Source organism: Haemaphysalis longicornis, unplaced genomic scaffold (assembly GCF_048455015.1).
Source record: "Haemaphysalis longicornis isolate Haplotype H1 unplaced genomic scaffold, Haemaphysalis longicornis Haplotype H1 scaffold_10, whole genome shotgun sequence".
Lineage (NCBI taxonomy): Eukaryota > Metazoa > Arthropoda > Arachnida > Ixodida > Ixodidae > Haemaphysalis > Haemaphysalis longicornis.
This window is the reverse complement of record NW_027526204.1, coordinates 63,796,909-63,819,069: the sequence shown is the minus strand read 5'-3', so window position 1 is coordinate 63,819,069 and position 22,161 is coordinate 63,796,909. Positions and strand designations below refer to the sequence as shown.

The following is a 22,161-nucleotide window of genomic DNA, read 5'->3' as shown; positions in this document are numbered from 1 at the left end:
AGTTAGGCGCTACATTAGAATATACCAAACAAATAACATTTACTCGAATGACATTCCGTGTTTTATTGAGGTTTGAGAACACATTTTGCATTAGCCACCGAACCGGAAGTTTAGTAATAAGCTGTGGAGCATTGGGTTGACAGCCTACCGCTATATGACCGCTTGTCCCTACGTGCTATTTTACACAGAAAAATGTAAACGACACCCGTGCAAAGCTCCGCCATATTTTCTGCTACCCAGATAAGGATTTGTTACTTTTAAATGTCTCGTCTTGTGATGTTAATGTCACCTAGGACAGAGCTCCACGTTTTTTTTATATCCAAAGTAAAATAATGTCTATTTTTTTAAAGAAAGGACTTAAAAATGTTGCTGACGCATTTACATTATTTTTTAAGCCACCATTTCCACAATGCCACTGCTATCAATATCAAAATACATTCAATTCGCAGTGTAGAATCGTCTGGTCAAAGCGAATCTAGTTATAGCTGTATTTTTAGCTAATGTAATTCTTTGTTAATGGCCTTAGATTTGCCGTGTGATAGAGGTGTTCAAGGGACAACCGATTTTTGCGGAGCGTATACTGTCTATCCCGTATGAAACGGAATCACTTAAAACACCTCGAACAGGCACGGCTTTGCTGATGAAGCCCTAGAGCGTTTGAAAGCGGAATTTTTACATCATCTACCAGCCTTAGGTAGGCTGCCAAAACGAATGCTGTTAACCATGCGAGTGAGCCGTGCGGTAACATACTTAAATTTAACGGTATGTGAAATGAAAAGAGGTATTTAAACAGTTGCCCCCAGCTAAAACGATATCAAAATGCACTCATCACTTCTTTGTGCGATTTTTTGAGTCATGCAATAAAACCAACAGAGATGTTTGTTTTCGTACCGTAATGTCACGACCCCCTCCCCTCCCCCTCCCCGGAGCAGTGGGAGACTGAGCTGACCAGCCCGGACCCAGCCCGCCAGCAGGCCCTGGTCTCCCGGGCTCTCCAGTCAGCGCGGTCACGAGACCCTCTGGACTAAGGAGGCTTCCCACACCCCTTCCCCTTCCCCTGTTGCTCCAATAAACGTTCACCACCACCCCACTACGCGGCACCACCTTTCAGCGTCCTAAACGTTTACTGACAAATTAAAGTTTTTTTTTGTCAATTTACTAAAGAATTCTTTGTTGCTACCCCACTATACAAAACGCTCTCTTTCATGTGAGCTCGAGGACATTCACTCTGAAAATTCGGTTGTCTGCCCGTTTAAACAGCTGGAACATCAAGAGTAAATCCGCTTCCCCCCTTCCCCGACAGAGCTGCCGCGACGCCGCATGGGCGCTCAGCGACTCCGTGTGGCTGCAGAAGCGTCCGTGCGTGGACTTCTACAAGTTCTCGTGCGGACGGTGGAACCACTCGAGCACGTACCGTCAGTGGCTAGAGGACGTCTACGTCACCTCGTTGAACGACCGGATGCTGGAGCTGCTGGCGGACAACACGTCAACCAGCCAGAAACATCAGGTACGCAGTCTCAACTGCCTTTCATTTCGGCTTTCATCGGGCATGGTAATGCGAGGTTAGAACTCATGCGGGAAAAGACATTAACGCAAGAGGGAAAAGGTCATTAGTGCAACTTTCGACCGGTATCGCTAACGTTCGTGAAAAACCTGAAGAGTTACTGGACTGCAGAACGAATACGATTCTTCTTAAAGACGACAGTCTGTCGTGGGTGACTTAAACCCGAAGATTTTGGTCTGTCTGTATGTCTGTCTGTCTCCGTCTGGCGAAAAGTTTCAAATATTCTTGGACACGAGAATTTTATATTAACAAAACCTTTCCGAACCATTAAACCTGAGAACATGTGATTTTCTTTTTAAAAAAAAAGCATTACGCATTTTTGAGGCAAGACAACTATGCACAAATGGTACTCGCAGTGTTCGTCTAAGTGCTTGATATTTGCGAAAACAAATAAAAAATACGCTTTGAAAACAACAGCCCGCGTGAGCGTGGAGCTCACGGTAGTGTGCCTAGTCCAATAGGAACAAAATGTTCCAGTAGAGAGCGTGAGCAGTGGAGCGCGGGAAAATTTAATTGAATAAAGCAAACCTGTTTCGTGGTTATCGTGGGGGGATCGAAAGTGAGGGGGAAGCAGTAAAGTTGGGTGGGGGAGAGAACTGACATTTACGTGGGAGAGTAGATAGAACACAAGCGTATTTCGACATTTGCAGCGAATTAAACAGATACGCGGCCATTTTATTGCTGTTAACGGCATTGAAGCATAAAAAAATAAATGTTGGTGTTACCCGACTACTCAAGCTACGTAATGTACCGATTAAGTTTGCATTTAATTAGAGTAGTTGAAGACGTTTCGGGGCATACTGTCCAGTTTTGTTACATCTTTGGCAATCCACTTATTCTTTTGTTGTTGTTATTTAGTCCTGTGCTAAGAACATGCTGCAGTATGAAGGTGCACAGCCGGGTACTAACGTTGAATACAAAAGAAACATAAATTATACCGTTCAGCCCACTGTAAAAGAAGCATGCTATTAGACAGCGGGAATGGAGTATAACGAGAGTCCTGCTTTTCCGTCAAGACATCGAATGAGTAGAACGAAAACTGTTTACGTAATGCATTTACGTTGTTATAGATACTCTAAATTCGCGAGGTATATCACACGCGGCCGAAATCCGCGAGCCCACGTGCACCTACTATATCCGGCAATCTAATGTCTGATTGATTAAAAACGTATATTGCTACACAGGGGATGGGGGAAGAGGGAGAAGAGAGAATGAGCTGCGGGTGGCCATCCTAGTCCGGGAGGCCACGTGCCTTCGCAGCCGTCCTGGCCCGAGAGATCAGGAACTCCTGGTCTTCAAGCCGTCTCCTGCGAGGCAAGCTCTCCCACTGCTTAGAGTAGCTAGTTGGTGAGGTTTTATGGAATCGAGGGGGATGGTAGTAGGTGTCGGTTTGATTTTGGCGCCAGATGCGAGCGTCCGCCGTGGAAAGGGAGCAGGGGGAAAAGTAAGGCGGGAGGCCCTGGAGGATGTCCGTGTATGTTTGAGAGATGTGATGCAGGACCGGAGGGCCGCACAGTGGTGCGTCATCTTCCCCATCAGGAATTGCCCGGTGGATAAGGCCGCGGGCTGTGGCATGTGCCACGTACCTCATTCCCAGGAAGGGATGTATGGGCAGGAATCCATACGATGCGAGTCTGGGGGTAGACCAGGCCGTTGAGAGAGCATATGGTTACTGCGAGAGTGGACATTCTTCCTGATGCAAAGCGTCGACAAGCCGCTTGGTAGTCTGTGATTACGGTTATTTAGCAGGAAGGGGTGTGTATTCTTGGTGGAGCAATGGCTGCTTCTTCCGGTGTGGCTGATTGTAATTTATTTCAGCTTTTTATTAACACTGTGGGTTATCCTACAGAACCGTGCAAGTACCTGGGCACACCACATCACAGGGCCATAATACACGAAGTCACAGCACAATAAGAAGCAAACAAATGTCAAGGACGGCATGCGGAATGAGGACGGCAAGCTCCACCAATATTATAGGAGGTATATTGTTACATCACGCGGGAATGAGCAAAAACAAATCTGATAGCGGCAAGAGCCTAATGCAGAGGGGCGAAAAGAAGTGTACAAACAACAACAGCATCACGCAACAGAAGAAGATTTTACGTTTTTTATAGTTAGGTGAATAGTCATGCGGACTGCAGGAGCTGTTCTACAAATAAAAAAGGCTCTCTTAGATTATGGTTATTTACAAATTCGCTTGGTAACGCGCTCAACGTGTAAGAGCACGAGGAAAATGGGATATTTAAAAGTATGGCGTGGCGAACGAAATGGCTTTATGTACTTAACGTGACTGCTGTGCCGGTAAGGCGTATGAACGTACCCTTCGTTAGTGACAGTAATGTGGGCGTAAAAAGGGATGCAAAAAACTTACTTGAAACGACATGACGCTCGCAAGACACGGGTGCACTTGATTTCGCATCTGTGTTGCACGGTCGTGCCAAGATTAGTATCTTTGGAATCGATAAATTTCAGAACCCTAACCTGCAATCTTTTCAGTTTCTCGTGAAGCAATTTTCGCTAACGGCTCAACACTGTGCTTCCGTACTGCAGGGTAGGCTTTACAAGAGATTGGTAGATCGTTAGTGCAACGGGTACAGGTGAGTTACACAATTTTCTGCGCAGTTACCGCCGTTGTCGAAATGCCTTGCCGCGTGTATTTGTGACGTGATCATCTTATTTTTTCTTATTTTAAAATTCCACGCCAAAGCGAAAGTCGTTTATTTTTGGTTAAGCTGATGAACGGGGCGATTTCTATTCCTCATATTTCACACCACAGGGCAATGTTTTCTAACGAGGAATTCAGCTTCACTTATACCCGTGCCACACGTACATGAAAAATGACATCAAGTGCTTAATGCCTTTAGTTTTAATGGCATTAATTTGCTACTACACGCAAAAACCTAATGTCGTTCTCTCTGTCATTTTTGGTTTAAGGAGTTCCGCACAACTCATTCACCTTTACGAACGTTTTAAATATGCCTACTCTCGAACGCAATGAGCACCAAATGAAACCAACGAAAGTCGCAGCATCAGAGTGTTGACGCGGAAACGCAGCTGAACTTCGAAATGAGACGATTTTTTGCGCCCTCTTGGTGGCGAAGTTTTGAAGAAGACGAAGTTCACTAAAACCGCGGCAAAAGGCAAAACATCGTCTTACTCGTCGTGTTAAATTTTTCGGGTTAGGCTACCGCTGGCAGGCGACGGTAGGTGCTGAAGGTACTTTTAGAAACGGCTCACACCATTTTTAAGAAAACACTATTTTTCATAATGTTTTCTTTCACAAAAACATTTTAACCCTTGTAAGACGTTTTTATCTACGTTAAAGACTTTTGAAATACGAGTGAATTTCTTTTTTTTTATTTAATGCCCTTGCATTTTCATGTGTAGCACGGGCCGCCCAATTAATGTCATTCGGTATCTTAAGGCCTCAAACACTCAATGCCATTTTTCGTGTACTGTCATCAAAAGTGTTAACAACAACAAAGAACGAGGTGCCAGCGTACGCACAGAGGGGCAGCTTGCTATAGCGCCCTGCATATTGAGCGAGGTTCTGCGCATGCGCAGGAGCTGCCCAGCGCGGAAAGCAAGCCTGGGGAGCAGCAATTATCAGCCGCCGGAGATACGCCGGTGCTATCGTAATCAGCCGTTCCCGCTTCTTCGTTATTGTTAACACTTTTGACGACTGTACATGCGGCACGGGTATTAGTCCCACTTTCAATCAATCAATCAATCAATCATTGGTTTATTTCAAGCATAGGTACATAATATTTGCAAACAATGCTTGGACCCTTAGCCAAAGGCTAGTTGTGGGTCCAAATTCGGAAATACATAGTTATAAGCAGTCTCATTGTTATCAATCAGTGTATAAACATACTGTCAGATTACAGTAACTACCAATACAACCAATACCAACATACAACCAATACCAATACAACCAATACCAATTAATACAACCAATACCAATACAACCAATACCAACATAACACGTGATGACTATTTGAAAAAAAAAAGAAGAAGAAAGGCCGCGAACTTTGCGACTGTACGCAAGTGATCGTGCTGCGATCAAAAAGGAAAGAAAAAAAAACAAGTACGTTTCTAGTGTTGGGGGCATTCATGGGCATATAACAGCAGAAAATGATTTTTCAGTTTTTTACAGAAGTTATGGTCATTCCTCAGGTCAACAGGGATTTTATTCCACACTTTCGCACCAACGTACTGTATAAGTCGCTCACCATAAACATTATGAGTAAGGGGAAGATTGAAATTGTTAAGGCTGAAATTTCTTGTGTGCCGTAATGGACTATTAAATAAGGAGACAGGAAATGGATGATGGGGAGCTCCGAAATCCGGACGTCCAGAACCATCCGATGTGCCACGGAGTACTGGCCTATGGTTAGGGAAGGCTGGGTTGACTCTGCCTCATCCCAACAGGGTACACCTGGGCCGCAAGGCGTTACGCAGTGGAGACTACAGTTGAATGTCGCAAAACCCAAGAACACGTATTGCGCTTCAAAACAATCCCACACGGTTGGTTTTTTTTTTTTTTTTTTTTGCCTCCATCTGGAAATTTATACATTCAGCGGAAAGAAACGTTGCATGAAAAACGAGACACAAGGATAGTCACTGTTCCTGTGGATATCCTGGAGTATTTTTTTGCATGCATCTTCCCGCTGGTTTTCATCCACCAACAAGTATTCCATGTTGGTCCATCTGGAAGCCAGGTGTTGCAGCTGGGACCCGAACCCACGCTCTAGTGCTGAGCCACGCAACCCCTTCCAATGGATCTGCAGCCAGCATCTTCAAAATTCTTGCTATTCTTAAAGGCCAACTGCACCCAAATTTCACCGCAACCAAATATATTTTTAATGTGTGGTAAGTACCATCAAATCAGCTGGGACACGAGTGGTAGCCCCGTGAAACGCTTCATTAATCAGCCAGAAGCGTTAAAAAAAATTGGCCGCCTATCTGCTACTTTCGTTGCAAATGTCGACAAAAGACGATAGTCTTTATCGACTTTTGCCAAGTAAATGCCTCCCTTCTCTTTCCCGCTCAACTCTCATGTTGTTCCTCTTGCATCGCACTCCTCCCAAGGTAAAGACACCAAAGGTTTGCTTAAATCGTTTTAAATTTACCGCGTTCCACTGCTCCAGACCGGGTGCCTCGATGCCAACGCTGCCGTACGGCGAAGACGCGCGTGAATCGAGACTCCCTACTTCAGCGTTTATAGAACCGCGTTGCTCTAATCCACGTGCGTTCCAAGCAGAACGTGGGACCTATCTAGTTGAACCTTTCGTAACTGTTGACAGTTCATTCCTTAAAATGCCGCAAGAAGCTATGTGGCGCGGGCAACAGCAGGCGAAGGCGGAGTGAATTTTGTTTCTGCAGTTGATGAAGTATTTAATTTCGCAAAAATCAAGCATGTATTATTTTTCATAAAGAAACGCTGCAAATATCACTTCTGTATTAATTGTTTGTGTTATATTTGCGTAATGTTTTGTTCGTCAACAATGTTAACAAGTATGAACATTACACCGGACTTAGACGGGTAGATTTAGGTGTGACTATATAAGACTACTGCGCAGGCCTTGATTTACTTTGGCCGGGTGGCTGAATTGAGTCACAGACAGAGATACAGACAGACAGACAGACAGACCAAAATTTCTGGATTTAAGTGGCCCAAGAAAGACTATCGTTTTTAAAATATCCGCCGCAGACCACGCTGCACCTGCCGGCTAATCGCGTAAACAGCCATGACGCGCCTGTGACGTTCCAACCGACGGGAGCTTCTTCCTCTGGCCAGCCACGCAGCCGGAGAACCGGTCGAGCTCTGCTGCGCACGCTTCACTCATCTGCTGCTTCGAGCGCGGGTAGAGCTTGCGCGCAGGCTTACTCCCGAACTGCGGACCATCCTGCCGCTCGCTGGACGGCTGCAACGTCACTGGCCGCGCTCTTCTAGATTTCGGTTTCAAAATCGCCGATTTTTGCTCACCACTTGCGGTGTCCACGCGCGTATTTCAGCTATTGTATTTTGCATCTTGCTTTCTTCTTAAAGGAGCACTGACACCAATTTTCGGCGTTAATATTATTGCACAGTTCGCTTCCTTCACTCAACAGAATACCCTGGCTGAAATATGAGCGGCCTGCGACGCGAAGAACATAGTTCAATTGGATCTTATTTATTGCGCCGACGGAGCAGCGCGCGGAGCGGCACTCAGCAAATGGACATCAGCGTGACATCACTCCAGGAGAGGAAAAAGAAGTGACGCGACAGCGCTCGTCAAAAACTTGTGACGTCACTTCACGCGCGCGGCCCCACGAGCGGCGAGCGGGCGCCGGTGACGTCCGCACAACGCGGTGAGGTCAGGCAGGGAGTCGGTCATATGCGCCGTTCGGGATGAAAGCGCGGGAATTTGAAACAAACGATTTTCAGGCCGTTCATTGTAATTAACTATCGCGCGCTGAAGTATTTGAAGTGCTAGCTGTTTCAGGTTCGCCAGGCCATTAAGCATCGATAAAAGCAATAAAAGTGTCACATAAAATTTTCGTGTCAGTGCTCCTTTAAGCGGACTACACGGAAATGGTGTTTTCAAGTCGTCGGAATTTTGAGTGCAGTATGCCTTTAAGTCGATATTCCCTGCTCTTCGGTGTCTCGCCATGTACATTACGACTTAAAGTTCTTGTTCTTTGCGAGCGCAACGTTCTTTTGCGGCTGTTCGTGTGTCTCAGGCGTGTGCCTCAAATAAACTCAATTTTCTGTGCCCGAAAACTTCAGGTCGCCCAGACGTACAAGTCTTGTGTGACCTTCTTCCGGAACGCTGCCCCCGGTCGCCACCTGGCCGCAATGTGGGAAGCCGCCGGTTTCCACACCGACAGCTGGATGAAGGCACAGAGCTTCTCACAGTTGCTAGCCCTCGTCATTCGTGGAGCGCTGCAAAGTGGTCTCGGGTCACCTCTTCGCATTGTGTACGCCGACAACGGCACTGTAGACGTGTACCTGGGCGAGCCCATCGCAAGCTACAGGTTTGTGCTGGCCACTACGCATGTAGTGGCTCCTCAATTTCGAACCGAGCTGCTAATATAGAGGAGGCACACTTCTCAATTGCATCGACGTTTTGCGAAGAAAAAAATACATATTTTATTGACCACAGAAGGTCATTAACGGGTGTTTCTGTGCATCAATTCGCCTTCGCAGGTAGGGTTATGTACGACACAGCCATTCGTTGTTCTTGCGTCAAAAACTGATGTGTGTGCAAAACCTTCGCTACGTCATTTGAATTCACACGACTTGAGTAATCCGTTTTATTCCCGCTCATTTTGGACTCCGCGTATCAGACATGTTTTAATGTGTCTCGTACACAGGAGTCGTAAATACAGGAGCCTTATAATTATTCATAAGTAATACGGCTGAGTCATGCATTCGTCGAACACCGTCTTTGTAAGAAAAACTGGGCTTTGCGCCCACTCATTCATTTTACATTCGTAGGGGCCATTCCGGGCTAAATTGCGGTATTTATTGTTTCTTCGACTTGTTTTTTTTTTTTTTGTAGTTGTTACAACTTAAATTTCGTCGATAAGGTGGCGACAGCGAAAGCCTTCGATGCGTGCTCTGTAGTGCTGCATGACATCGTCGGTGTTCAAAGCGCATTCAATTCAGGGACTCAAGAGGAACCAGACTATACATGGCTCCCCGTCGTCTGTTTCTTCGTCTCTCTTTTGCGAGAACTTTGACCACCAGGACGGATACCTCCAAACTAGCCCAATTGTTCATTTCGCTGCTGCATAACCTCCGCGCATGCGCTCATGCATGTGCATATGTGCGTGTACAGCGCGGTCCACTGTTGAAGGGAAACGGCGAGCACGTGGCCGCTGCGCTCCGCGAAGCGCCGCCGCCGCCGAGAAGTGGCGAGAATCGCAGACAGCCGGCACATGCGCACTGGCCACTCCAGGCGGCAGAAGCCACCCTGTCGTCTGTTACGGCGCTCTGCTGCTCCGCTCAGCTTGCAGTAGCTGAGGAATTTCGTACTCAAAGGATCTGAGCCGCACGGCGAAGTGCCGTAGCAGATGACAGAGCGACTTCTCCCGCCTAGTGCGGTGAGTGCGCATGTGCCGGCTGTCTCCGATTCTCGCCACTTCTCGGCCGCGGTGCTTGGAGGAGCGCAGCGGCCACGTGCTCGCCGTTTCCCTTTAACAGTGGACGGCACTGTAAGCCTAGATTCTGCCAGACTTCGGTAAGTAAAGAAACGATGAGAAATAGTGACAGACAGCTTGCTGTGCAATCATGCCGCGGAAGCGACGGAGGGTCCCACCTAAATGTGGGTGTTCCTTACACCATGGTAACCATCAAGGTCCTGAAAAACCTGGGTTCACTAAAGCAAAATTGATTGCCCTATAGGGGCTATTCATTCAAAAGTTTAGCTGTCAATTTCTTCGCTTGGCAACACTGGAAGTGACCACGGACACGGCCGAAGCGCCACGGACGTGGCGCGGCTGGTGTCACTGGGGCCACACGCCGAAGAAAAAAACAACACCGGCGTGCGTCGTCTGCTCCGTTTCAACCCGATTCTCAACGGTGTTTCAACAGAGTTGCCATTAATCGCACTCACATTGGAGTCGATGCATTACTTTGCGTTCGGCAGGCTAGAGCTTGGAATGTCCAACCCGTATCATGCGCTTAGCACGGACAAGTACCGCCATCCCGCGGATCTCGACGTAACCAGTGACGGCGCACTCGCATGGTTGCCTGCATGGGTGCCTCGCTATTGAATACAGGCTATAAAACACTTAAAGATAGTTATAAAATATCATCACTACTTTATCAGGTTGAACTATCAGGGTTTCCATCCCACGGTGTAGAATATTTTGGCCTTTGTACGCCCTTTTTCACAAAATACGGCTGAAGTCACTTATAAATAGATAGAACACGTGAACATAGCAAGTGCAGGAAGTGCAATAATAGGAATCAGTGTGACGTCCCTGGGGAAGTTTGCGGGACAGCCGCTAATGGCGCGTGGTATTCTCTCTTTACACGAGATCTCAAAGTAAACATAGTATCTTGACTCCTACTACGCAAATAGTAGCAAATTCACGTGAATTACAGAACTCGGCCAGAAATTGTAGGTGAACCAATTCACTTGAGTGTTCATTTAACACAGCATGGCGGGCAAGGCAGGCTTAAAAAAGAGAGTGGAAGGAGGAAGAACAATTTAGGGAACAGGGCTACAAGTCTTCAGAATGGAAGTTTTGTTCAAAGCTCGTAGGTTTCTCTGGGGGCACCGCCTGTTCACTACAAGCTCTCATGCATTCAACCTATCCCCCTCCTCGTAGGGGACAAGTTAATTTATCACCTCATCTTAAATAGTGCCGTTGAGGCTTGTCACAGTTCACATGCGGTTTATTTTTCTTTCTCTCAGCGACGCAGAAATTCTGCCTGAGGGAACGCGGCTTCATGGACTACTACGACGGAAATATTAGATAGCGGTGATGAGCAAGCTTTTGTTAGGAGCCCAGCTGTTTCTAGCTAGCGTTTTTCCACCCAGCAGGAATGCTAACAAAGCTTTTTCTTCCCCACTTAGGCCGAGTCGCCATCCTTATGTCAATAAAGTTTCATTCTTATCAAATTAAGCCTTTTCCCTTGAGGATACCTATTAAAACATTCTGGTACATTTCGGTTAAAAACTGTTTCTGTGGGCCATGCGTTCTGATTCGATCTTAGTAAATCCAGCGAAACTCTTTGCATGTCAAAACTGCATTGTAAAGCGAACAAAATAAAACCCCGCCGGAATCCACCTCCAATGAGTTCCCTTAAATGGAAGCAATCATTTGGCTTTGTTCATTGCTCGCAATTACCTTGCAGAGATCTGCGGACACTGATCCGTGGATCCTTACAAGAACGAAATCCTGCAGTTTGGTGACTGAGAGTGGGGCGAGCATTTTCCGCATTATTACGAAGGTTAGCTTGACCGCCTTGACCCCAAGGATGTTGTAAAGCCCCCTTTACAGTCATGCCGATGATTGGAGGACTGGGAATTAGACAGGAATGCTACTATCGCAAACATAGTCGTAATTGTTGCAGTATTAAATAGCCCACAAGTGACCGCAAAGACTAGTACGCCATGAATACTTAAACTGAGTAGCCAACGTTCCAAGCTTGAGGACTGCGACAACGCGGTACCTATTCTTTAATGTGTGAATTGCGTTTGACTGCGTGGATAGTATTCGTTCCTAAATTTTCCCGATATTTTTTTTTGTTTCCCCAAAAATAAAAGAAGTGCATGGCCTGGAAAAGCGCATTTTGTTTCTGGCAATTTTCTTTCCACCTGCAATCTTCTTTTCGCAGCGATGACAGTGTCAGGAGCGCCATGCTCCGGGAGGCTTTCAACGCACTCTACGGTGGACTCGGTGCCCGTTCGTACCAGATCGAAGCGCAGTCTTTGGACGACAAGGTGAAACTGGCCGTCGCCAGGGTATCGAGCGGTGGACGAGGCGAGACCCCCAGTCCAATCAAGAAGGACGCTTTAGACCTCACTGATGTCGGGTTCAGGTAGTAAATCAAAAATTATATAGTTGCTGTTACTTCGAGCGCTCCCTCCCTTATTCACTCACTCACTCACTCACTCACTCACTCACTCACTCACTCACTCACTCACTCACTCACTCACTCACTCACTCACTCACTCACTCACTCACTCACTCACTCACTCCGTCGACTCCGTCAGAGACAATACAATTTTGCTATACGCTTGGTAACCCCTTCAAACCCCTGCACCGATAGCAGACCTACTCTCAGCTGCTCACCGTAAAGCCTGACGTGCAAACTTTTAGCAAGCTTCGGTTGAAGGTTGTATGAAGAGCCCTAGTAACAGCCGTAGGTTTTAAACCAGTACGCCGACACTGGCATACTGACCACCAGCTTACGCTAACCTCCTAGCTCCTTCGCGTGTAGTGTTGTGAGATCGTGCGAAGCACAAGGCATCGGAACAAGCTAGTTTGCTTTCGGATAGTGCTAATGTTTAGCTGACTTTTTAGCTTCTGACCTTAAACATTTGTTTGTTTGTTTTTTACCCGGGTGATTAGGTGTGTGTGTGTGTGAGGGGGGTGGGGTGCAGAAGACATAATTGCAGATGCATAAAGAGACGTCCTACTAACAACAGCGTTTACTCCGAACTGCTTCTCACTAGTTAAATATTCAGAGTTACCAGCAGTGCCTCAGCCCTATCCTACGAACTTCTAATCGCGGTGCACACTATTCCTAACCCAGTAAAAGAGGGTGAAATACGATTTTCTTTAGTGCTTCCCGCCACCGCCACCGAGACAAAGAATCTGGAAGATTTACTACCGAAACAAGGAGTCGTTACTGGTGGGGCGCAATGTAAACGGCAAAATGGGTGGCGGCTAAATGCAGACCCCAAATTTTGTAACAATGTCGTGTCGAGAAGAAAGGCCTCTAAGGTAACTTCATGATAACAATGCCGAGAAGAACGAACAATTTAAATGGCACAGACTAAAATACGTTAGCTGTTGATACTGTAGCCGGCCAGTCAGATTGCAGATAATACAAATGGCAGGGAGGAACCGATCCATTCATCACGGCCGTCTTTACACCGTGTCTCAGTTTCAACCCCATAGATCGTTGGCACGGCATGCTGCAGGCAGTTGGTGATAACGGGTTTAGGAATCGCCACTCCTTTACCGATGCCCTAGCGTGCGCTGCAGACAACTTTAGTAGGAAAAGTGCTGCGCTCACAGCGGCCTATGTCCGGTGCAACGTGCCTATAGGGACCGGGCAGCTGGACGGGTGGCGCCACCACTCGGCGCTCCCCTCGTCAGTGGAATGAGCCGGTGCATTGGACTGCACAGCCCCCCGTTGTTTTTGTCGTGTTTGCTTCGGTGCTTTGTATGTTTTGGTGGCGTCGTGAGCAGACATGTGAGATGAAACGAAGTCTAAACAGATGTGTTGGGTTCTTAGATGCAGTAATGACTACGTAAACTTGTCGGACGCGTCTAAAGTTCGGTATCGGCTGCAATGGCATGAGCGCTTTTTGCAGCGATCTGCGCTTGGCTCCACCCGTTCTGAGTACGAATAAAACTACTATTATTAGTATTATTTTCTTCTTAAATGCTCTCACGGCTACGCAAACTTATTGGATGCTTGTAAGGTTGGGGAAGGGCTACATTGACACGAGCGCTTTTTGCAGCGCTCTGCGCCTGGCTGCGCGCGATCTGAGTAGGAATAAAACTATTAGCAATATTATAAATCTTTTCTACCACTTTAAATTATCTTCACTGGTTTCAATGACTACGGTTTCCACGCCAGCCTTAGCGCTGGGGTACCTCGATACGTGTGCTTTAAATAGAAAGGCACCTGCATACGAGATGGATTACCGTGTAGCCGTAGAAATGTTGCGGTAGTTTACACTTTCTGTAACCGTGATCTTTGTACCTTCGGTTTTGGTGAGCGACACTGTGACAGCATGGGAGTCTGAAAGCCGAAGTGGAAATCCCACGTTTGTGGTGGTCATTTTATCAAGAGCCAAAGTTATTCACCAACTCAACAGCCAAAGCTACAAACCATCCCTCCTCCCCTTCCCGTTTTACCCCCTGCGTAGAATAAAGGCTGGCACCGATAGTTAAAAAATGTGGCAGTGTTAACGTCAGCCGGTGTTTTTAATGCTTAAGTATTCTTTACAGAGAGAGAGAGAGAGAGAGAGAGAGAGAGAGAGAGAGAGAGAGAGAACAAGACTTTATTGAGAATATCCGGCGTGCGGGTGCGGATCAGGCCACGCAGGGCTTCTCCGCACCCTATCTAGCTCGTGGCTATGTAGACCTCGAGGGTGGGCCTGCGCCTCGACGTCGGCTACTAGGTGAGTCCGCTCCCGCGGGAGGGTCCCCCGTTCGCTCTTGCCGGGCCAGGGCGTCCTCGAGCCGCTGGATGGCGAGCTGATGTAGTCCACAATGTCTGGCGGTAGTGAGTCCGGCTCGGCACCGTCTTGCTGCACTTCACAGCCCCACATGATGTGGGCTAGAGTTGCTGGTTCACGCGCACAAACACTGCACTGCACTTGCACATAGCATCCGGGGCACACGTGTCGGGCGAGGGCCGGCGTGAGCAGCGTGCGGGTCTGTAGTTGTCGGAGAAGGACGCCTTCGCGTCTGCCCAGCCTCGGGTGTACCTATAAAAATCGTGTTATGCCTGGTGAAGACACCAAAAACGCGCGATTACTTGCCTCAAATATAGGTCCACGAGCCCGAGTCCTCCACCACAGACACATTTCCGACACGCTTGAAAAAGTTTAGATTTGGAGAGGGGGCATGGAAGTTCAAAATTAAACAGCAAAATCATCTAGCCCTCGGTCTAATGATTATGGTGGTTGAACACAAAGCTTTCTTCGTGCGAAATCGAATGGGAAATGGTCAAAGTCAAAGACGCTGCGATCAAAAGACCTAACTGCGTGCTGGTCAAATTCGACGCTTAACTAGTCAAAGTTTAAATCCAGAAGGCAACCAAGGAAACCCATACGATAGAGCTTTGCGATAAACCATCATCGTCGTTAGACGGAGGTGTGGATGATTTTTCAAGCGTAGGTAGCAGCTTGTAAACCGACCGCAGCATTCAGTTGTGAAGCTGAGTACAGGTTTCGGGCACCCTCATGTCGTGCGTCCTTCAGCCACGCAGGAATTATTTTTTGCAAAACTGTTTACCAACTAGCCAGCAACCATTGCAATTCTTGTAAAGCAATGCTTCTCCACGACAAGCAATAACATTCTTCTATCATGCGGTATTTATTCTATCAATGATTCCCGATGACTGTAGTAAGAGCATTTCTGTGAAATTAAACACGTTTCAGCCGTAGGTAATGAAGATACGGAAGCGTCGTCCGTCACAATTTCTGTTTTGAGGTAAATCTTCGAAGACACCCCCCAACTTTATCTTTCGCTTGTGCACGACGTCGGCGCCGTTTCGTCATCAACTGCCAAAGGCCAGCGCCGCAGCATTCCTAGATCGGTTGCACACACGGGTTCGTGGGAGCATTTAGCGGCAATATACTCCTCGATTTTTGTACCCGTCGCGGTGGCTCAGTGGCTAAGGCGTTGTGCTGCTGAGCACAAGGTCGCGGGTTCGATTCCCGGCCGCGGTGGCTGCTTTTCTGATGGAGGCGAAAAGCAAAAACGCCCGTGTGTGCGAGATTTCGGCGCACGTTAAAGATCCCCAGGTGGTCAAAATTAATCCGGAGCCCTCCACTACGGCGCGCCTCATAGCCTGCGTTGCGTCGGCGCGTTAAACCCTACAATCAATCATCAAATCAACTCCTCGATTCCCGAAACTGCATGCAGGCATGAAAAAATTGCATGAAGCAACGAACTTTCACTTCCAGCTTGACTTCCAGCTTGGCGCATTGAGCGTCGTCTGCTATTTGTAAATACTGAGTATGGGCGTAAATAACACACATGGCATGCCTCGTAAACATCACATCCACACTCAAGATTTACCGATCTGAAAAATGCACGTGGGGTTACGTTCGCTTTGCAAGCCGCACCGCAAAAAAACGAAAGAAAGCCATGCACAACTACGCTGCGCTGACCGCCACCGGCATTCCACTGACGCGCGGTTCGCCACGGGCGGCGCTGTTCGCTGAAACGACGGTGGTGCCATACAACGGCCGCCCGGTCCCTATACGCAGCTCCCTCAGTGCGCCTGTCGTGTGCCCGACGTGTTTTCGCGTACAGTGTGATAAAAAGCAATAAAAATAGTGTCCGGAATCGCTGTATAATTTAGGTCGTGGCCACCTGCCCGATACTTTGGTTTTTTCGAAACACTGAAACTGTCGCTTTCTAGCTCTAACTCGGCAACACCCCGCAACCACATCTTCAGCCACACGTGCGTAGATGTGTTAGTCGTCACTGCAATCGCCATACAACGGCGCACTTCTGCCTGCGAGCGCAGGTGGTGGCCTGTTCTTAACCAGTACGCCTCATCGTCCAATAAACCGAAGCCCGAGGTCCTACGCACCAGCAACGTCCAGGCCATCACGGAAGTGCTCAGCGCATTGGCCACCACTGACTTGGAGGTGGCCCGCATTTACGCTCTTGTCGCGCCCTTTGCGGAGTACTTAAGCTTCGCCCACCGCATCGCCTCGACGACGCCGAGAATGAGCGAGACGGATGCCCAGAAAAGGTGTGCCTCCCAACTGCAAGGTTTTCTTAAACAGAGTGTGCATTTTTTTTTTTTGCCCTGTCTCCAACAATATTACTACCCAAATGCGGTACGGGACACGCGTCGTACCTTTTCCCGACCTTTCATGTGGGACTACCATGGAACCTGTCACCCGAGTTCGAAGAATAGGTGTTTTAGGCAAATATCCCCCTTCTTTCGGTGCTTGTTTTCCCTGAAGAGGCGTCACCTGTGAGGGCTCACCAGATGGAAGGCGAAAGGGCAGCTGGCGGGGATGTTCGACATGGGTTAGGCATCCGGAGTGAGGCGGCGCGGTTCTTTTAGCTTGTAGAAAACTCCGATGGAATGTTAAGAAAACTCAGATGGAATGTTGGAATAGCGTTTATCGTTATAAGCGTTGTTAGCGCAATAATAGTGCGTTTAGGGGGTAATGTAATACGCATTTCCATCAGTAGTTGCTGAGGAAGTTTTTAAATGCAGAGCATTTCTTTACCTCACGATGTCACCCGTTCTAGGCGTCCGTAGTAGTCCGCATCGCTCGCAGGTGCGCCCTCTCCCCCGCTCCTCCTCGCCTACTCTCCGCTCGCATCGCGCGCTCTCAACAGGTCCGCACCCCTCCCCCTACACTATATAAAAAAATAATACTTACCGGCGCCTGGTATCGATGCCACGACCCTGCGGGCGGAACGCAAGGTACATGGTGCTCTACCCACTGCGCCACAAAGCCGACACAGAATGGGAGGCTACGAACGCGCCTTATAACCTTGACTCATTCAAACTACGTCAAGAAGCTGCTGATACAACGCATTCACTACCTGTGGGCGGAACGCGAGGTAGATGGTGCTCTTCCCACTGCGCCACAAAACCGACACAGAATGAAAGGCTACGAACGCGCCTTATATCCTTGACTCATTCAAACTACGTCAAGAAGCTGCTGATACAACGTATTCACTACCACCAACTCCCCAAACACTAAACGTTAACGCAATACACCCACCCCCTATGCGACGCATTTACTCGAGTCCCCCTCGCGGGGAGATGGGCCCTTTTATAGCCGGATGCACTTACACCATGCCCCCTCTTTTCTGTTCCCGCTTAGGAGAGGGCAGTTATTTAGAGCCTGCACCCTAATCAGTTGAGGAAGAATTATTGGGCCAACGTTTCTACAGTACTTCATATTGGGAAAGGCACAACAACGAATTAAAATATTTGAACTATCACAGTAACTATTCTGGTGAGAGATTATAATGGCCTCAAACAGGCGCATTTCTACGTCGGATTGGCTTGGCGGTCAGACACATTTTTCTACAAAACACTTCTATTTTGGTGTCATTCTGTCTTCAAAGACATGATAAGAAATATGGTAAGGCCGCATACTGCATCTGGTAAGATAGATTAGCTTTTGGCCCACAGTTTCCCGTCATGAGGCACCTATCCTACATTACTAGCCAGTTCTTACCCTGAACAGACAGTAACATTAGTGAGCCCAGGTATGAACTGCTGCCTATAGTAGACTCGGATAAAAGTGCGACTTACCTATATAGGTGCTGCATGTCATACTAGGCAGGCTTAATAGGAAACACATCACACGCTCACCGAACGGGCTCTGCTCACCCTGGTTCAGCACTTGAGTGAATTTTCGCAATGCTAAGAGGAGGTCTCGGTACAGCACTGGATATAAATTAACAAGCCTTATGTCTACTCTTCGAGTTGACATTGATTGCTTCGAAGAGCCTTTTGTTCAAAGCGATGAATGTCAACTAATGCTGTACCAGCACATCCAACTTCAGCCCACTGGAGCTGCGTAAACAAGAAACGCTGCCTATTCGGGTGACAGACAACTGCCCTATTTTTGCGATTAGCGTTACTTTACCTACTGTGCTTTATTTTTTCTCCCCCGTGTGTGTGAATACTCGGTGAAATTACCAAGATGACAGGGTGGAGAAGAGGTTGGCAGTGGGACGAGGCAGGAAGTAATGGAGAGGTGGTGGAGGCATTCGAGTGGTGTCGATAGAAAGCGCGCGAAGGGGAATGAAATGGGTAGACAAGAAGAAAAGTAAAGTCCCCCTCAATTCAATTCGCCAGCCCGCACAACCACAACCACAATGACTCAGCTAACGCAGACGCTACCGCATTAGTCGGAATCATTAGCTCAAGACCACAGTGCACCGAGGTGCCTTCCGTGTGCAACGTGCGCACGCGCAATAGCTATTGGTTCGTAGCAACTCTTCGCTACTTCTGCTTTGCCTCTGAACGCAAAGTGGTGGAGCTCTCACTGACGAAGTAGTGGCAACGTCACACATTTCATACCCACCTCCAACAAAATCGTAATGCCGTTGGCGTAGATATTGACTCCCCTAGACATACGGACTCTGCCCTACTTTACAAATCAGATCGCGAACACGGGTAAGGCATTGTGATGGAATTCTTCGGTACTAAAAGAAAGTTATCTCCTATCAATGATAAGTGCAACATAGTTCAGCAACATAGTTCAAATCACAGAAGTGTTGGCGCTTCTGCGTCGTTCGGATCGAAGCGAGCAGGCGCACTTTTTAAGACAGGCTTATTCAACTCCAGATGCAAACCCAGAAAGCGCTTGCTTCCCCGTAACGTCCGTCTGACCTTCCAGCTCAGCCAAGGTCAAGCCAACGCCTCGTGTGGTAGCGCAGGGAAAGCGTTTAATCACTCATTTGTTCTAGGGGGCAGGGGGTTCCGACAAAAAGATATGGAGAAAGTAAAAACACTTGCCGTCAGAAAATGATACAAGAATTCGCTGGTTGGATCCAAAGATGCGCTTGCTCTGCAATTGCGCGCGTATTCATTGCGCACTCTCGGATCGAGAAGCGAGCTATAGCTGGACAAACCTGGTTCAACCGCATTCAAGTACGGCATACTTTGTGGCTACGGTTTCATGCATGTACAGTGTCCGAGGCCCTTCGCTCTTGCTTAGGGATTACCGCCGTCAACGCTAGAGAGAAATCAAACTTCCTCATACCTTTCGCATACGTTCTGTGTCGTCTCCACGTCGCGAGCTAAAAAGTTTCGCTGGTCATCCACCTCCACGGAGGGGAATGGTTCATGATTTTTTTACTCACCAGGTGCTCCAAGGTCGTGCATAGCCTGTTCGGGCTCACCCTGCATAACGTCATGAAGTCTGAAGAAGAGGAAGATGAAGAAGTAGAAGTGCACGTCCTAGTTAACGCCATGTGGGACAACGTGCGCGAGGAGTGCCTCAACGAGACCACCATCGCCAAGGGACTCGAACTGGACAAGGACGCCATCACCCAAGCCAAGCCCATCATGCACGGTATACTGGTCACACCTTGTTTACGCGGAAGGTGTTGGCAGGAGGCGTAGAGTGTTTTGCAACGCCCGCCAACAGAAAAAATGAATGTAAACGACAGCCATTCTTCCTAATGAAGCGCACAGAATGTCATCGGAGTTGTTCGGTGTGTGCACACATACACACACCCGTACACAGGCACACGCAACACGCACTCTCACACCAATGATGTCAGAAGTGGACGACACTAGATTCACCCATTAGTGAGGTCAGAAGTGGATGACACTTCTTTGATGACCTTGAAGAGAGTGATCGCGATGTTACAGAGGCTGAAGGGAGGGCATGCCTTTTGGACACTGCATGCCCTCCATTCACAGTCTCTCAAAGGGTGCGGGCAGACACATCTCATCCCATTACTCACGTCAAGGAGGAGTAGATAATGATGAGGATGATCACGATGTGCCGGAACGCAGGTTGCGATGGGAGCCACGCACACACCACTGCCTATTACAAAACACGAAGGAAGATCAGGGGATCTTGAGCTGTTGCAACTCAGACGAGTTAACGACTGCGTCATTGTCGCTTCCTTCCCCACCGGTCAGCAACGAAGATTTGGTCAAGACCACTTGCTGGTAATGGTTCATGTTGGATTGCGCTGACTGTTTACACAAGACAGATAATATACGCAAGGGATCTTCACAAGGCGCTCATCTTGTGAATATCCCTTTCGTATTTTCGTACATCTCCTGATAATTTGTCGCGCGCCGCCGTTGCAGTGTTCAGTGCGGTTCGGTGATGTGTGGAGGCGCCCCCAAAGAGGTGAGTTGGGGCGAAACTTCGTTCAGCGCAACAAGAGGCAAGAATAGTGTCTAATGTCGGCAGACAACATTCCCTGTAGCTGCTGCACATTTTCAACAGAACTAATCTTCCACCCTGAGTAAATAAAAATCGGAAAAATCATTGGGATTCTGTCTGCATAGGCGGCCAGTCAACGATGGCTTTGACAAATGTCACAAAGTAACGGTACAGGCACGTTCGCTTCTCTCAATATTCAAACTTATGGAGGAAACGATCAGCAACACAGATATTGGACATCCGCCAGGCGCCCTCTGCCACAATGGGATAGAATAGCTCTTCATGTAGCTGTTCGCCGTGTTTCTGGACGTCACGGAGCCTCGATCGTGAAAGCAGTCAACGAATAAAACGGTTCTTCTAATGTATATATTAAGACGACAGCGCGACTACGCTCATTGAGTTATTTTCCCGTTGCGCTTCTGAGCACGAGGTCGCGGGTTCGATTCCCGGCCGCGGCGGCCGCTTTTCTGATGGAGGCGAAAAGCAAAAACGCCCGTGTGTACGAGATTTCGGCGCACGATAAAGATCCCCAGGTGGTCAAAATTAATCCGGAGCCCTCCACTACGGCGCGCCTCATCGTCTGCGTTGCGTCGGCGCGTTAAACCCTACAATCAATCAGAGTTATTTTCCGTGGACGTCAGCAAGTCGCCATCAGCCGGGCTCATCAAGGGCCCTATCCTCGACTTGGTTAATTATTCGTGAATTCGCCATGTTTCTTGCGTAGGCCAAACGTAAGCAACCAGTGGCGCGTGCACGAATAGTTCTGACAACATGCAGTGTCATTTGACCCTTAGCTTACAAAGATCACAACCAAGCGATCAGATATTCCAGATATAAAAATGTACAAACACTTGCTACGTATCCTAAAAATTAGGATGGCACCTGAGGCTCGCAAAAGAAACATATTTCTTACGGTCAAAATTGGAGTCAATACAACAATGCGATCAAGTAACGTTGATTCAAAAGCGAGCGAAAGGCGGGTGTTAAGCTAAAGAACATCACACAGTGTGTAAATTTGCCGGATGTATTTATTTCTTTCAGTCGATTTTAGTAAAATAGTTGAGCTCCCTGTTTCAATTGTAGTTTTGTCGCATTATCACCTTCCGTACCACCGCCGCGCCATCGTCTGCTGCTATATTGCAAGCGTGACCACAAAAAAAGATGGCGTGACCATCGGTTTTATGACGCGGTAAGGACAGCGAAATGCTACGCCCGATAACGGCAGAGCGTACTGATGCCGCCGATTCACATCGTCAAGCTCGAGCTCAATCAGTGCAGTAATGAATAATA

General features: G+C 47.9%; 1 protein-coding gene across 1 annotated transcript in view; it reads left to right on the top strand.

Annotated features, from left to right (window-relative positions):
• Nucleotides 1–1,459: 1,459 nt before the first annotated feature.
• The window catches only part of LOC144159873 (uncharacterized), a 34,560-nt gene continuing 13,858 nt past the window's right edge, over nt 1,460–22,161 (top strand). Inside the window, exons 1-5 of the mRNA XM_077691534.1 lie at nt 1,460–1,507; nt 8,337–8,584; nt 11,901–12,104; nt 16,398–16,736; nt 19,832–20,058. Coding sequence (XP_077547660.1) covers nt 1,460–1,507; nt 8,337–8,584; nt 11,901–12,104; nt 16,398–16,736; nt 19,832–20,058 — 1,066 coding nt within the window. The remainder of the gene's footprint in view (nt 1,508–8,336; nt 8,585–11,900; nt 12,105–16,397; nt 16,737–19,831; nt 20,059–22,161) is intronic.